Raw genomic sequence first — 18,174 nt, forward strand, 5'->3', positions numbered from 1 at the left:
TCTCATGCAGGGAGAGCACCTTCTGGGGAGAGTGCTAATGTAGTGGAAGGACACAATGCATTGCTTTCTGGAGCCCTTAGTACAGAGTCTGTCAATCTGACTGAGTAAACAGGTATTTTTTAATCTTTCCTTTTGTATTAGCTCAATTTTCCCTCAAAAGGAAAAGCCTGAGGGTGGCAGTGCAAGAGATGGTTGAGAGGTAAAGGGCTTTTATTATTTTGTCTCTTTGGGTTGGGCCTAACATTTTCCACAAAAAGTGCTGTAAACCCAGGTCTGTCATTCAGGGCAGCACCAGGAGGAGTGCATGAGGAGCAAATGCAAATTGCTTCACCCTTCATCATCCTCACAGCATTTTGAATGCAAAACTTCATCAATCTTTCTCGTAAAAAAAAAAAAAAAAAAAAAAAAAAAAGGTATTTACAATGGAAGATGAACATATTGTGGAGAAACCTCCATACTCTCTCCTCTAAGCTTGCATTCCAAACTCTTCCCCATTCCCCACCTGCCTCCAACCAAATGCCCTTTATTTGCACCTTGGTCCTGCCTTTCCTGAGTCCACCAGCAACCTGGGCCCCTGAAAAAGGAGCAGCTTAGCAGGGCTTACTCCTGTGAAATATGTAACAGACACAACATTAAATGGAAAAGCAGTGTATGCAATCCCTACTTTTGTAGGCTGCATTGTGGACAAAGATACAAGTTTAAAAAGAAAAGCCATACTGATCATTGGTAATTTGTGTCAGGAACAGGAGGAGCAGGTGGTGTGCTGATGCACCTTTGGAATTGCAGCATCACCCTGCAATGTGCTGCTCCACACACACTGGCTGTGTGTGCAGAACCATCACTTTTTTCTGGCAGAGAACCTGGCTCCTACGTGCTTCAGCTGATGGTCTGTGGCTCTGGCATCAGGTATGGTAATGTAACCCTTTGCCCAAACTCTGCCACAAATAAATTTTGCCGTCATTATGACTTCTAGGTTGTCTCTTTTCGAGGCTGAAAATCAATCACCTCCAACAGGAGCTGTTCCAGACCTTTGATTAACTTTACAGTTTTTCTGAAGATTTAATAGCTCTCATTTATCCCTCTGTTATTACAGGTCCATGTGTGGGTGACCCAGAGATTTAGATTTGCTATGCGATTTGCTCTTTTTTCCTTTCCCAGAAATTTCTAATATTTAATTTGCCTCTTTTCCACTGCTGATCTGATCTGTATATGTACAACCTGCCAGAATACCAAACCATCAATCTTGTGTGACAGCAGTATGTTCAATTGCAGCATTTTGCCAAACCTGCAGCTAAAACTTAGCAAGAAAATAAAACTCCCTATCAACACAATAACAAACCAGAAAGATACTGTTCTATCTGGTTTGAAAATGAGTCAGAATTTGTCATGTCCATTCCTTTATTTTACCAGGAGATGGTGGCACAGGGCTCTTTTTCCTATAATCCCCAGAACTTGGGGCTCCTTGCATAACAGTTCTACTTGCAGATAACAGTAGAAGAATCACCCTGAAAGGCTGGCTTCTTGCAAGGATCAGTATATCATAGCTGATATACTGAAATCATTATTGCATTCATAGTACATTTTACTAGTAGAATTTGCCCTATAGACCTTTTTCTCTTGGTGTAAAAAAGCCCTTCTTATGCAAAAAAACTTTTAGAATAACAAGTTCACCAGAGAACAAAAATTATTATTTTGAAATGAAGTTGTCTATCCAGAGAAATCTCTTGGTGTTAAATAAAATTAAATTGATGTCTTACATTCTATATTTTGTGATGAAACATGGCTTTAATCAAGCACTAAGAAAATCCCTAATATAGATATTTTGGAATTACACTTAAAGTTCCAAAGCCAGATAAAAAAGTATTAGGGCTAAAGGTTCATGAGATTAGTATAGGGAGAGATCATAAACTGATTACTGTCACAGGCAAAACAGACTCAACTTTGAGAAATTAATTGAATTTATTACCAATCAAAACCAGAGCAGGACAATGAAAAGACAGTCCTCCACAGGCTGCATGCATGCATGGTGACAGCCAGCTCACCATGGTCTGCACCACACCTGCAGCTGCATCTTTGCTTTGGCCCCTGAGCACCTCCTCCCCTCGTTTTCTCCACTGGAGGGTGGTTTCTGTCATTTTTTCTCACTCTGCTCTCCTCTGGCCACAATGACTTCTGTGAAATAACTTTATTCCCTTCTCAAATATGTTACCACAGCAGTGTTACTACCATTCCTGATAGGCTCAGCCTTCAGCAGCAGCAGATCCATCCTGGAGCTGCTTGGCAGTGGCTCTGTCAGATATGAGGGAAGCTTCTTAATGAAGTTACCCCTATAGGCCCCCACTACCAAAACCTTGCCATGCAAGCCCAATACAATTATTCAGCTGGAGAAAATGTTACATTTTAAAAGTGTCAGTTGATGGTGATTTTTTACAATTTTTTCCTATTAATTTGAAAAGAAAATTTCTCAATTACTTCTGAATATCAATCAGAGACTAGTTAGCAGCACTACCTAGCCCAAAACTGCAAATGCTGTAGCCATTATAATCCATACCCAGTATCAGTATGCCAAATAACCCAGCAATTACTCCTGAGTAGGATCAACAATTTTCCCCATGAAAAGTGTGGTGCCAGTTTGTTTGTCAGAGATCAAAATGAGGAAGGGCCTGTTGAATTTGATGGTATGAGAAATATAGGAAAATCTGTTGAGGACTATGGCAGTGGCTCCTGCAGCTTCAGTTCCAGCCTCATCAACTTCCAGCAAGGCCTTGTGAATTGCCTGCACAGAATAGGAGAAAACGCTGTGAGTTATATACGGGACAGGAAGCAGGAATAAAATAAATTGTCTTCTCACTGAACATTTAGGAGAAGAAAGAAGTAATAAAACCAGGATGAAACTGTATTGTATGGTAAATCAACAGTTTGAAGCAAGAGTATTTTCTATGCCAGGAGGGAGCAAGTAGGGCCAAAAATTAGCATGGACACATTGAAATGCATTCTTGCCAGTGCTGAATAGAGTGGGATAAAAATATCCTATTTCAAGCTAGTTTATTTTCTTAGATGGTTTGGACTTCTATTGGAAACATTTTCTCTTATTTCAAGGTTAATTAAAACCTTCTATTTAAATGCCAATATAGGGCAGCATTTGCCACCTTTAGCATTAAATCATAGCTCAAACTGACATGGACAAATTCTGCTACTGCAAACTGGAGATTTCCTGAAAACTTTGGGATTTAAAATTGAGATATTAATCAATACAAATATCAAAATGAAATCCTCCTTTGTAGTTTACTTGACACAACTTCATGTAAACTATTGTATTCCAGTGCCAAGAAGTCATTTGTAACGTTGCCCAATTTTTCTACATATTTAATATCCAGCTTTTTAATAACAGCATTAAAGTAATGCAAAAGTGAGCCAGAAGATTCTTTCTGTAAAAAAACACAACTACTGAGCTGGACTCTACATGTCATGGTGAGTTTTACTTATAACTTCAGCAATATAAAGAAGGAAATAAAGTCTTTAAAAATCCCAGACACATCTGATCAAAACAACCAACCACCATCCCATCACCTGCTCTGTCTACTTACTTGTGAAACCTGGAGATCATGCTTGCCACTAATTCCAGACAGGTCAGCATTTCCTGAGAACACTTCAGTAATGCCCATCTGCTGCAACAGGGTTTTAACGTCGTAAGAACCGCTAATAGAAAACTTTGGTAACTGCAGATTTAATCTCCTGTTGATCAAAGGGAACAAAAGAGCAGTGAGCCCTTGCAGCCAGCAGGGTGGATAGTACACAACTCAGCAGCACTTGAAAGCATTCTTTGGATTGCAGATTTGTTTGATGGTAGTCTTTGTATTCCTTGAGCAATTTTGGCATCCTGAGAGATGCACCAGCTTCTTGCACCTACATTCTCTACCTGATATTGGGAAAAGAAACAAATTTCTTCATTGTCACTCTTTCATCCCAGTGCCACATGCCCAGCTAGTAGAGTTTTTTTGGCTAAAGGGTTACAGAGAGTGAGCAGACCACTAGTGGAAAGCCTAAAGTAAGGGAAAAGGAGGATAAAATCTAAGACATGGTGAAGGAAATTAATTGTGTTACCACCATGAAAAAAGAAGTAAGAAGTCAAAAAGTAGCCAAGCAAGTTTTGAGGCAGCTGTTACAAGGCTGTGGCCCCTTCTGTCAGGTCTCAGAGACTGCAGTTTCTTAGTGATTATGTTCTGTTCTGGCTCATTTGGGGAATTGCTTAAAACTTCCCTTTTTGAAATCAGAGCATTATGTCCAGTTGGAGGTGATCTGAAATTAGCATTTTCTGTTAAAAACAGTGATCTATCCCCAAATACAGCAATCCAAACTTAGAGTTACCTGGCCCTAAGTCTGCTGTCCCATTTACAAACAGTTTCCTTGGAGAGAGCGTCCTCCACTTGCTTCATCTTCCCTTCATCAGGCAGAATAAGCAAGGCTCGTGCAGTGCCCTGGTAAGGCAGCTCTACCACCACACAGGAGAGATCCTGGTCATAGTAAATGTCTGAAGTACCCTCACGCTGCATCATGTTGACTCTAACAGATGCATTTGTGTTCACAAAAAAGTCATCCTCGAATGTAAGGAAAGGATCGAAGGACTTTTCCCAGGCAGCTGATGGGGAAAAAGAGATGTTGTACTCAAATGTGAAGATCACAAAAAAAGGCACATCTAAATTAGATCAGCTTTAATGTGGAGGTATATTGATGGGGGAAGGGGCTCACTAAATGACTCCAATCTCCTCCATAACACACAATAGAGCATTATAGCTGTGCAGTAAGCTCATCATATTTCATGTGAGCACATCATGTCTTGCTGAAGAACACCAAAGACTGATGACCACTTGAGAATCCTTCTTCTACTGTAAGCCTATGTGATGCCTTTCATCCCATTTTAAAGGCAATCATTTAAGCATTCAGTCACAGGACCTTCTTATGCCTTTTCAGTTGGGCTGTACCCCATGCAAGCTGACTGCACTCAGCCTGGTATGGAATTTATCAGTGCTAACATTTCAGCAAGGCTCCAGAAGAACACGCCATAGAGATGCTATGTCCCAGGTTTTCATGAAGACCACCTAGTAGATCTACCATAAAACTGGGGTCACTGTGCAAGGGTGCCAGTCCACCAATTCTGACTGGTGACACTATGTGGATCCTTGTCTATGAGGATCCAGTAGAGTAGACCCTCAAGCTAGAGTAGCTTTCAAGCAAATTAAGTCAAACACAAGAAATCACTATTTCTCAACAGTCAGATGCTCTGCTTTTGGCCAGATCTAATCTTTAATTGAACGGTCCTGCACATTCTAGCTCTTTCCTAAATTGTCACTCTAGTAATAAGTCATCAGAAGTTCCCTAAAATTTTTATTTTGTTTCAAAACTATCAATTTAAATATTATGTTAAGTATCTTACCTTTAAAGTAAATATAGTTAACAAGAACCAGTACAGTACTTGGATCAAGATGACCAACTAATTCAGGAATTTTCCCCTTGGTTTTCTCATCTACATATTTATTGATTTGCACTGTAGCTTCTTCTGGTTTATGAAAATTACTGGAGAAAAAATCTGCATCATAAAATTCTTTGGTATTTTGTAAAAATGACTCCTGTGGTTCATACCCAGTAGCTGTAAAAAGGGCATTCCCTATATTTAATGTGATATTGACATCACCACAGTTCAGTACTGACAAAACTTTGTGAAAACTTTCATGTACATCATGTGTGCGAGTCTCAGTCAGGTTGTCAAAGCCCAGTCCTTCAAAAATCTGAGACAGAGTGGTTGATTTAGCACCAACTGCCAGCATGGCAAAGGCAGTGGAGATGCTCATGGGAGAAAAGAAAACATTTTTATCTGCTTCATTTGATGAAGCCTGCTTGTAAAATCTAAATACAAAATCTGCATAGTTAGAACCTTTCTTGTCACAACTATATGTTAATAAATTTTCTCTTCCGTCCTTCAGGTTGGTATTGTTGACTTCACGGCAAATGTCTTCAGGGCAGCAGTGGGTTACAGCACAAAAAGCAGCAAGGAGTAAACACAGGCACAGGAGACACTTCATCTTCTTTTCCAATTATTCTGCTACAAAATAAACAGTCATTAAATGAGCAGATGGTAATGATGTGCTTGGTAGTAAGAAATAATGAATAGTTTGTTAGCATAAATGTTGCATAGTTCAACTGTAAATATCTACCATACATGACATGCTTAAAGTTCTCATGGGCACAATGTCAAACTTATTTAACAAATTCAAATAGATTATAGATTTAAATGTCAGGCATAATAAAGTATAAGCATTCCATGGTGACTGCTCTAAGAAGCAATACTTTTTTTTCCATTGGCAATGAAAATATAAAGCTACAGTCCATAATAATCTTTTTTAATAATGATGTCATCTTCCCAAAACACCATCTCCTATAGAGTACATCTAAACAAAGAAGTTATTGCAAGGTAAAACAGAGTGTGGGGTTCAAAGAAATCAAATACTCCACAGCATCATCCCAAAAGCAATTTGATAAATGTGAGGAAATGTGAGGCAGCTCACAACTCACTGGGACTGAATAAATTCTCTCACTTTCCTCAGGGCAGTGGTACATGGACAGAGAGCTATCATGGACTGTGCTCTGCTTGTTAAATTCACAGCCCTGTTTACTTCATGGTTACTCACATGGCCAGTTACTGGCCACAACTGATAAGTGATGGAAGAAGGTCATCTACATGAACTTCAAGGCAAAAGCCTGGAGCACCCTGTGCCATGACAGCAGTGCACAGAGAGGTGGGCACAATGGCATGTGGCAAGCAGCAGGTTTGCATCAGATAAAGAGTGAATGTTTGGAATGAAGGCATCCTCCTTTTGGGAGAGCTGCAACAAGAGTTTGTAACTTCTTAAATGGTGGTTTTGCCCCTCACCATGGGTTAACCTGCAAGGAATGTGGGAAGGACCTGGGTCAAAGAGGAAGAGGAGCACTCATCCCATTTGGACATCAAAGGACACAGATTAATTCCCTTGGAGATTACAGGTTTCTTCATTGTGCTTGTTCTCCTAAAGCTGACATGATATACTTCACACGAGCCACGTGCTCTCCCCACAGGCTGGAACAAGACTCTGGTTCACTGAGTTCAGTTCCCTGCACCTCTGGGGAGGCATCTCATATAAAACTTCTTCAGAGCTGTAACGAGCTATCAATGAAAATAAGCTTTTTGCCCTCACATATTCAGCATGAAAACGTTTCTACTTTTCTACTGTCATGGGTCCTCTTCTTCTTCTCAGCCAATACAACCTGTTTGTATTCTTTTCTTTCAGGAATGTATTTTCCCATGTCCATGTCCTACATTCATTCCTAAATGTGAAAGATGGCTGTATATATTATTTAAAGTTTTAGAGTTTCTGATGGCAACCCAAATTCAAGGATTCTGGGCGATTAACCAGTTATTTTGTTTTTATATTTATGTTTTTTTCTTGTTTTCATAGCAAACATATAGATTGCTGTGTGTTCTCCTATCTGCCAGGATCTGAGTGTACTGTCTGCCCAAGAGCAGCCAGGGCCCACTGCAGGGACCCCAGTAACAAGTGGTAACACTAAATTTGAAACTCCTTAAAACAAAAGATGGAGTATGGCCCTAGACAGTAATATGATTTAACTATTTGTGTCTCTTTTAAGCAGAACTCTGCCTCTTTTTCACAGCCAAAAAAAAAATTTGAAAGGCAAAATCCAAACAACCCTTATGTATGTGAAAAAAAGAAGGAATAATACAGCACGAAAGGTGTTTCAAAAGTATTTGATGTTTAACATGTCATAGTCTATTTTTCTCTAGTATTTGAGATACTGGACACTTAAGTGAGAAAGAAAAAAAATAACTTTACTTCTTGTGTCCATATAGAGCTTAGCCTAAATTTTAAAGAATTTCTGAAGCAAAGAGTGTGTTTTTTTGTTTTTTTGTTTTTTTCTGCAGCAAATTTATATTAGGCATGGCTTTGTTTTTAACTTCTGCTGTAACAGATCAGTTAAAAAACTTCTCCTGGTATCATAACTCTCAACAGAAATCTAAAATAAGTACTTCTATCAAAAGCTGGAACACACTGAATATTTTCATCAAGTTTTCCTCACATACTTTTCCTTTTAGGGATGAAAATCATGTCAATTTCAACATTTTGAGATTAGAAAATTTCTGACACCAATATTTTTGTTAACATTTGAAAGCTGAAGAAATTGTAAAGGCTTAGTCAAATCTGGAAGAACCTTTTTATGCAAACTGAAAATTCAAAAACAATTCTCTTCCAGACCACATATTAGTTTGTCTATGGGAGTAAAAGGGGCAATTAAATTTAAATTGTGGCCTTCCACCCACCCCCTACATTCAGTCCTAATTAGAGAGCCTGGCCTGAGCAATTCAATTGTTGCTTTATAAATTAAGTCACTAGAAGAGTTTTTAAATTGGACCTGGTTGTTCAGTCACTAGAGGGATTATACTAATTTTGAGTCACTGTGAAAGCTGTTTCCAACCTGAAAGGTGATTACATCAGTATTCTCTTTTAACAAGTACTTAATAAGTCCCCATGACTTCAAAGGGTTTTTAGTTTGATCTCAGTCTAAGCATATTCCCCCAGAACAGCAGGTCCCACTGGTCCCTTGCATGTCTGCTTGGTTAATATTTCATTGCAGCATCCACATAGAGCCAAATCACAAACAGAAAATATGAAATTAACCTAATATTAAAATTCCATTGACTGCAGAAAACACAATTTCCAACTCTCTAAAAAAATGCATTTAAAAAATGCATTTTGTACTTACAAAATCAGAAGCCCCGTTGCATTCAGCAGACCACGGTGTTCCCCACACGGTTACTTATACTGCTTCATCTTCTGCTTCATTTGAGATGTTAAACATTACACAGACCTGATAAAAATTAGAGCCAACCAAAAAAAAGGAGGGAACAAAGCAAATATTGATGAAACAGGGCTCGCAAGGATCGTCTCTGTTATTCAGCCAAAGAAACTGACGATCTTCAGCCATCTCAACAGCAGCTGTGCCATCCTCTCTGTAGCCTCTGACCATGTGGAGGAGCTTTTGTGCAAATGTTGTGTGTTTGGGACCCTACTGGAAACCAGTAGGTTGTGGCTGGAATCACTAGAAACAGGTGCTAAGTCTTGGTGCCAGAAGCCAGACTTTGTGTGTTGTGTTGAAGCACACATGGAGCTGAGAGCCACGGATCGCATCGCCTTGGTGCTCTTCCAAAATCTATCCACAGGCAAATCTTCTCCACGATCCTCAGCCTGTCTGTGGATGGCAGAGGAACAGCCTGCACCTTCTCACTCTGTAGCTTAACACCACTGAGGGGGTAAGTGGTAGACACATTTCCATGGCAGGTTTCCCACCCTGGCTGATGCGGTCCCTTCATCTATCTCAGTCCTGTGTGCATCTCAGTCTCTGCCTTGGGCAGGTGTGGGAATACAAGCAGCAGGTGTTTACTCCCACATGTTGGCATACTGCATGTGTGCACCCACTTCTCATTCTTCTTGCCCTCTCACACACTTTTAAATTGTTCAAATGAAAACAAGTGCTGTTTGTTTCTATTAACTTTTCCCAATAGGAAAGAAACGCTGATGAATCAAGATGACTGAATTTTTCCAGTTAACAACAAAGACCATGATTGCATGGTGACATAAAATACATTTCCCCATTTGTGATGACTCTTTTCTTTGTACTTGTTTACTCACATGTGTAATTTTGTTGTTACAAACATAGATAAACGTGGAGACAGAGCATAGATAAATATTGTCTGGACACTCCCCTTCTTTGTTTTCCTCTATATTTCTTCCCTTCTCCCTCCTCCTCTCTTCCCTTTTTACTTGCTCCTTCTAACTCTGGTTGTAAAGGTCACAAACACAGAGATTATTTTACTCATCAAAGCCCAGGTGAATAACAGGTCATGGTGGTCAAGGGCGAAGTGTGTTACAAAATGGTCATAAGCCTCTTGTTTTCTCTTTCATTTGTGATGCCTTGTAATTACTGTTTTGTTTTTAATAATGTTAAGCTAAACTTTAACAAGGCATTTCCTTACCATTTCATTATAGCAGCAGAAATAAGGCAGTACAGCAGCTGGAAATGAAAATGATGAGCAGACAGACACAGGCATGCCAGGTGCAGCACGCACTGCCAGGAGCCTTTGCAGTCCCACCTCCCTGCTGACCACAGCTTCAACTCTGCCATGAAACCATGTTAACCAGCTTCATGCTGGTCATTTATCCAGTGAACCTGTTCTGTAGCTCTACTATTTATTTTTTATAGGAAGAAAAGTACAGAACACAGAAATAACAAAACAGATGTGTTTTATTCCTTCTGATAATTAAAACCACCATAAAGTCTACATTGCTTGAGTCCATATTGCTGCTATATAGTTCATATAGGTCAATTTCTACACCACAGCTCAGCTCACATTTTGATGTCTTTAGAAGAAATTGAGCCATATATTGATTTCATGCATTTACTAATACCTTGCAAACATCTTCATGACAGTTTGTTTTGTTTTGTTTTGGATAGAACATTCCAAAGTGGGTTTAAAGAGTTCTTAATTAACCAGTGGCTGGTATATTCAATGGCAAAAGAAGCAATCAGCTTGTCCAGTGTTCTTGTTATGCTTCTATACCTTAGGTAAGAAAATTAGACTTTTTGTGTCAATTTAGCAGCAATAAAGCAACAATAAAATTCTGGGATTATGGCTCACAATTACACAAATTACTTCCAATATCAAGAAATTGTATACCTATAAATCTATTACGTCATAGCTTACACTTTTTAGTGCAAAGAACATAGACCACAAGCATGACAGAGCAGCAATATGAAGGAAATAGAGTATGGAATCAGGAAGAAAATGGATATTGCCTTCCCCTTCATTTCCTTGCTGATAGCCTTGAGCTATGTAATAGTCTTTGGAAAGGATAGGGCACTCAGAGTGATGAAAAATTGTAAAGACTGGGGATGTACATATATCTGATGAACTATGTTTTTTCTAGTCTGGATGAGATATATAATGAAAAATAAAGGCACAATCTGCTCATAGTGGTCATGCCATGCTTTCAATATTTATTGGAGAATCTTCTCTGCTGTCTTGTCAGCAAGACAAAATTCAGTAGAAAGGGACTGTGAAATTAGGATGAAATATAGTCTATATATATTGAAGAAAATTTGCACAAGGAGGGGTAAATTCTGCTCACAGAACGTTTTTTCATTTCAATCAGCATCGTTCATATGAACTAAGTAGAGAACAGGGACAAGAGTTTAAAAAAAATTACCAATGGCAATGACCAATAGTGAACACTCATCATAATTTTTCAGTTGGAAAACCAATTCCAGTTGTAAATTATACACTAAATATATAATGTATAAATGTATGGTGCGCTGCTAAAAACAACTGAACCCCTATTGCTGCTTTGGTGTGTACAGGTTGGCAGGAATGACACAGGAACCACAGTCTCCTGTAAAAGGGGCAGGAGAGTAGGCAGGTTGGTCTAGCATTAGAAATCTTTATTTAGGCCAAAGAATATTTCAAAAGAAGGCTGATTTTTCATTAATTTTACATGTAACAGCTTTACCATAGATTTTCTTTTCAGACCTGAATATTTCTGTAACACTAATATGAATAATATTAATATTAATATTAATAATATCTGGGTGACTTCCATCAGGGTTATTGTGAAAGAATAGTATGCATTCTTTTTTTTTTTTTTTCCTAACTGCCAAAATAGGTGACAAAATAATCATATTGACCATAAAGATCTCCAATAATATCTTTCATTGGCCACGTACTGTTCAGGATGCTGGAATGATTTCAGATTGTGATGGACCACCTGATGAGAGAATTGCTGAAAATTCAGGATAGATGATATCTCTGTTGAGCAGCCAGTTTTGGCCTTGGGAGCATCACTAACACTAATAGGCTTCTATTTTCTCATCTGTAAAATAAAAAATGACATATCTAACTTCCTCACTGACATTAGATGTGAAAATAAAAAATTACTTTCAGAGGTCTTGAGCATTACATTAGTTCTTTATTGATTTTAATGAAGACAGAATCATTTTTATCAGTTTTATTTCATGACATCTCACTTGGTAGCAGTGATAGATAATTTAAAAATATGTGGTCTGCAGGGTGCAGCTTTATACAGCTTCAAAATGAAATTTGAAAGTTTCTTCAATTGCAAGTTTCCATAAAACATCCTCTAGACTTTACAGAAAGTGTCTTATTTCCATGCTTAGCACTTTTATTCAAGGGATAGTAGTAATGAAGTACAGTACAGCATGGGCACAGGTGATTAAGCACACCCAAGTATTACAAGTATTAATAACCTGTGTGCATCACATGACACTGCACAAGCCAATCCTTTTACCAGACATTTTTCTTTCATGTCTAGAAAATGCAAATACCCATTGCCAGGACCTACAGCATAAGACTCTTGCACAGAAAATAGAGAAGGATAAGACCATTGTGCTCACTGAAGTTTTCTGTCTTTCAATTTGACCCAAGCATCATGCCAGCAGGGATTGTTTCACCTGAACCTCTTCATCTATTACCCATCAGTATTGTGCTTTAAAAATCATATTATTTGCCTATGGTAAGGCACCTAACTCCTGCTCTGACTATGTAAGGTAAGAGAGGAAGGATGGTCAGACTTAGTGGGTTGCTATACACAGCCAAGAAGCTAAATTTCTGCAACACATACCTGTGACTGGGCTGGGAAGGGAAGCAGAAACTCCCAAGTCCCAACCCAATGCTTTGTAACTACTGGTCTGTCCTTCTTTCCTAATAATGTTCTTGCGTTAAAGAAAGAAAGGAATTAATCAATTAATTATGGGTTTCCAACAGCAATATAGTACTTAAAATTTTAATAAATGTGTGCCTATACAATATGAAAATATAGTTAACAAGAACCATCCCAATGAGTAATTCAATACTTAAGCAACTTACATTATTCTGAAAGCCTTCATTAAAAAGTTCTTCTTCGCCTTCCTATTTGTCCACTGACCCTGCTATCTGGGACCATCTCCTACAAATTGCTCTCTTTACCTCCTGTGAATTCCTGACTGATACTGAATCAAATGTCTACCTTTAGTCACACAGCTGATCAAGTAAAATTGGTCAAAGTGGATTGAGGTAAACAGTAATGACATTATTCTGTAACTCAGAAGCTCAGCTGTCCAAACACACCATATGGATCTTGGCTAATGCTCAAAGAAAGGACACAGAAAGTGGTCTTGCAAGCCACAGAGTCAATTTACCCTGTTTATTACACCTTGTCAATCTCCCTCAGACTCATACAGAATAGCTCTGTTGAAAACGAGGGAGCAAACACAGGAATGCACCAGGGAATGAGTGCAGGAGGGAGGCAGGTTCCAAATTTTTTTTTAATGGATACAGAGTAGATTAAATTTTGCTGTGGCCACTACTTTTAATCATGTTGGGAGAACATTTAGACCAACACCACATAGCTTTTAAAAATCCTACTCTAGATGAATATGCAGACAAATTAAACAAAGCCATTTTTCAATGTAATCAACTATTACACAAGCATCTCAAAACTGTTACTTTTAAAAGCAAAACTGTTGGAACTGTGACAAAACTTCCCCAATCCAAACTTGACGATACCCTGTCTAGTGTTGTCTCCTACATACTGATATCTTTTCTGATGTTCTTTTCCTGCCTTTCCCTACATCACACACAGTCACTTGCAGACCACTCTTATCTTGGCACCCCATTCCTCTACTCCTGCTTCCTCCATTATCTTGGAGAGCAATAGCAAATAGAGCCTGTTGAAGAACTGCAGAGGAAGGCATTCCCAAAGGAGTCAGAGCAAGACCCTTCCTTGAAACTTAACCTCTGGGGATGAGGGAAAGGCCAGGCTGATTTTCACAGAGGACCCAGGTGTGTTTTTGCATAGAGCAGCACAGCATTATGGCACTTCTAGGGCTGGGGTCAGCAGGAACGGGGTCAGCCGTAGAGAGCAAAAAGGTTAATCAGGTCACACGAGCTTCTAGGTGACAATGTCCTGCTCTGAGGGTCATTGATCAGCCAGTGAGAGTATTTTATTTTTCTTGATGATGCAATGTTTTTAAATTAATGCCTTTGGTAGAACTTAGGTGGGTGGGGATTATAAAAACCAGTCTGAACCGGTCTCTGGCCTTTGTGAATGCTCCGACTCTCATACTAATGATGATTGAATTAATCTCTTAACAAACACGTTTGTTTTTCTAATTCGCCTCCACACACTTAATCACTATAGCTCCAAACCCAACACCCAAATATTACAGCACAGATGGCACTTAGTCTTCCCTGATCTCCGGAAATCTCTGAATTATTGGGATCCCTCCTGAGGTAATTTCTGAAACTCCGTGAATAAGGTCTTCTCACCAGAAACAGAATCCTGGAAGCCAAGACTATGTCTAAGAGGACTCCCTGTCTACAAAGGAGGATATTTTTTACCAGCATGTTCTAAACATATTTCTATTTGCAGTTTAGTGTAAAAGTAATTATTTTTACTTCTCTATTGGCATTCAGTGGCCAACCAGAGCTAAGGAGTCCCTAAATCCTTTGAGCTGGAGGCTCATGCTTATCTCTGATGGAAGCAGGGTTATACCCGAGCTATAACTTCAGTGTTCTATTACTTACAACCTCACAAATGCTCTACATTTTTCCCACACCTGAGAAAATTTCCTAGATTGCACAAATATCCAGATTATTCCTGTAGCTCTTAATATTCCATGCAGAAATCTTTTCTCAGAAAATCTTCTTGGAAGTTTTCTGAGAAAGAAATTCCATACCAGAAAGCAGAGCCTGAGAAACTTTAACATTTTCATGACTATTTGACTTTGTCAACATTTTGAAAGAGAAATTATGAAAATGCTCCATGCTAATTTTCATTTCATAAGATAATGTGAAGCAATACATTTTGCTACTGTTTAACTATAAAATAGAAAATTTAAAATAATTTTTAGGCAATTTGCTGAATATTTAATTTTTTTGCCACAACTTGTGAAAATATATTGAAATTTCTCTTGGGAGAGAAAGGTAATTTATTTTATGTGAGGTTAATACAAATAAGGGACTATGAACATTATTTAAAGACAATTGTAGGAAAGCCTGATTGGAAAGAAAGCAATTGCTTATAATAAAGTTTTGATTGTGTACCTAATTCTTCAAGTCAGAATGGAAAATCCTCTATATCAGTTGTACAGGAACTGAGGAATGAGAATATCATTATTTTGTCACTGATATTTTTATTCTCTTTTTTTTTTTTTTTTTTGTGAACTAAAACCAGATTTATCATATATAGGGTAATAGATGTTGAAGAAAAACTGGTATACTGACAGCTAATTCACATTAAAAAATATATTTTATTCAAGTTTGTTATGAATCTGATGGGAAAAACTGATTACTAATGAGATATTCCCATTTTTTAAAATATACATACATTTGATAGAAGAATAAAATAACAAAACACAGAAAAATTAAATAAGAGAGATAAGAGATCTAGTTAGAATCTTTGTGAAGGTTCTCTGGTAAATAGCAAGGCATTCATGTGATTGTAAGAAGTATAACTAATGGCTGCAAAAATAACAAAACTGCAAATATGAAAGCAAATGCAAATTCACCTACTTCAACAATTCAAAGTGATGAAAAGGCCCTTTTAAGCTCTCAGAAAAACCCACACTTATTTTTTTTTTTGTTTTGTTTTTAGTAATGAATGCTCCTAAACAAATAAGTCGTACAAATTGGCTTAGATTTTTAACAATTTCCTACTGAACCATTGAGCTGATAGAAGTGTTGATGTTAATTGAGGAAATAAAAATTCTTTAAAAGATTTTGGACACCCTTGGGCACAGCAAGAGGAACAAACACTTAGGCTTTGGCAGTAAGCAGAGGCTATACATACACAGCAGAGTACATACATATAGTGTATATATACACATTTACACAAGCTTTCTCTCTTTCCCTTTCTTCATATCTCCCACTGTTTGCTTTCCTTTCTCTTTGTCACTGAGCATAGGAATGGCATATCCAGTATTGCTGCAAAATCTCTGTGCTGAGTGGCAATGATTAACCTGAGTCCATCATGCCAAATGTAAACCAAGGGCTGTTCCCCTTGAATTCTTTGCCTTGTGTTTAGTGGCAGTGACTCTTTTCTGATCAGCTGGCCACTGAGTACTGTGAGATCCTTCACAATGAGCAAAGTGAAACCACCAGCAAAATGTGTCATGTCATAATTTAATAAAGTCCCACATCACCTCTGACTTCTCTTAACAACACATGCCTGAACTCAATGCTTATAAACAGTATTCCCTCCCTATTACTGTATGATTGGTTTAGGTGCTGCCTTGAGGAACTTTATACATTTTCAGAAGAATGTGGCATATACCAACCAAACCATTACAATATATGGACATATCAACTCTTCAAAGAATTCTTTGGCAAAGGATTCTGGCTACTGCTGTAAAAGACAATAAAATATTTCTATAAACACATTAGCAATAAGAAGCTAAAGAGAATCTCCATCCTTAATTGGATACAAGAAGGAAGACTATGACAGTGGATGAGGAAAACACTGAGATTCCCAGTGCCTTCTTTGTCTCAGTTGTTAATAATAAGACCGTTTGTTCGCAGGGTACCCAGACACCTGAGCTTCAAGACAGGCACATGGAGAAGAATGAAAACCCCATAAACCAAGGGAAAATGCTCAGCAACCTCTTGCAGCACTTAGGCACACACAGAAGTGCTGAGGGAGCTGGTGGAAGAGCTCACCAAGCCACTTCCAATCCTTTATCAGCAGTTCTGGCTCACCAGGAAGGCCCCAGACAAATAGAATTGGTAGATGGGCTGTCCATCTACAGAAGGGCCAGGAGGATCTGGGGCATTGCAGGACACAGCCTGACCTCAGAGCCAGGGAAGGGTTTGGAGCAGATCCTCGTGAGTGCCATGGCATGGCATGCAGAGGACAACTGGGTGATCAGGCCCAGCCAGCACAGGTTTATGAAAGGCAGGAACCAACCTTGGACTGACGTGACCTCCTTCCCTGGTGAATGAGAGAGTGAATGAGGAATGGCTGTGCATGTTGGGTACCTGGACTGTAGTAAAGTCTAAGATACTGTGTCCCAAAGCATCAAGTCAGAACAACCACCTGCACTACTGCAGAGTGCTTGGAAAGCTGCCTGGAAAGGACCTGGGGGTGCCATTTGACAGCAGCTGAACATGAGCCAGCTGTGCCCAGGTGGCCAAGAAGCCCAATGGCATCCTGGCTGTGTCAGCAATAGTGTGGCCACCAGGGCAGGGATTGTCCCCCTGTACTTGTACACCACCTTGGCCCTGGTGAGGCCACACCTCAAATCCTGTGCTCAGTTCTGGGCCCCTCAGTACAAGAAAGACACTGAGAGGCTGGAGCATGTCCAGAGAAGGGCAATGGAGCTGGGGAAGGGTCTGGATAATCAGTCATATGAACAGGGGCTGAAGGAGCTGAGGGTGTTCAGCCTGGAGAAAGGAAGACTGACGGGGGACCTTATCACTCTACAATTCTCTTAAGGGAGAGCTGCAGTCAGCGGGGGGTCAGTTTCTTATCCCAAGTTACAAATGACAGAAGAAGAAATATGGCCTCAAGTGGGGGGTGTGGGGGGTTAAATTGAGTATTAGGAAATAATTCTTCATGGAAAGGCTGTCAAACGTGGGAACAGGCCACCCAGGGAAGTGGTTGGGTCACTACCCCAGTGGCACTTAGGCACAGGGTTGGGCTTGACTGCTCTGGATTAAGGGCTAGAGTTCATTTTAAGGATTGATCTTCCAATCTAGAAGATTCTGTTTCTATGGCAGAAATTCTTCAGTTTGAAAAAACCTGAAGTTGAAATAACTATTCAGTGTTTCAGACACCCAACTGCATCTTATTGAAAGAATGGAACATTGCATTTGTCACTTCCTGTTAGTGCGGTATGCAGTCAATTTAACTGTTGCATCAGTGTGGAAAGCTTAACATTTTTCTTCTTGAGACAGCTAAGAGCTCTAGCATGCATACTAAATAATCAGGGTAATTTGTTGCTACTTGCTCTTTGACTGCTTTTTTTCACCCCATGAATACTATTTTATTGCTAGGTCAACTTGGAATAGTGGTTTAAGCT

General features: G+C 39.1%; 1 protein-coding gene across 1 annotated transcript; it reads right to left on the reverse strand.

Annotated features, from left to right (window-relative positions):
* Positions 1-2,076: 2,076 nt before the first annotated feature.
* Positions 2,077-8,964, reverse strand: LOC306804100 (alpha-1-antitrypsin-like). The gene is made up of 5 exons (XM_079310278.1): positions 8,812-8,964; positions 5,435-6,100; positions 4,369-4,639; positions 3,588-3,735; positions 2,077-2,776 (listed from the first exon to the last, which is right to left on the reverse strand). Exons 2-5 carry the CDS (start codon positions 6,078-6,080, stop codon positions 2,582-2,584), a joined length of 1,260 nt encoding a protein of 419 aa, XP_079166404.1. The 5' UTR covers positions 6,081-6,100; positions 8,812-8,964; the 3' UTR covers positions 2,077-2,581.
* Between the last annotated feature and the right edge of the window lie 9,210 nt (positions 8,965-18,174).

Source organism: Erithacus rubecula (assembly GCF_903797595.1).
Source record: "Erithacus rubecula genome assembly, chromosome: 6".
Lineage (NCBI taxonomy): Eukaryota > Metazoa > Chordata > Aves > Passeriformes > Muscicapidae > Erithacus > Erithacus rubecula.

Coding starts and splice junctions, on each gene's coding strand:
- LOC306804100 (XM_079310278.1), bottom strand. CDS start 6,080: ATGAAGTGTCTCCTGTGCCTGTGTTTACTCCTTGCTGCTTTTTGTGCT. Junction 4,640..5,434: donor TAACTATATTTACTTTAAAG/GTAAGATACTTA, acceptor TTTCCCCATCAG/CTGCCTGGGAAAAGTCCTTC. Junction 3,736..4,368: donor GACAGCAGACTTAGGGCCAG/GTAACTCTAAGT, acceptor TTTGATCAACAG/GAGATTAAATCTGCAGTTAC.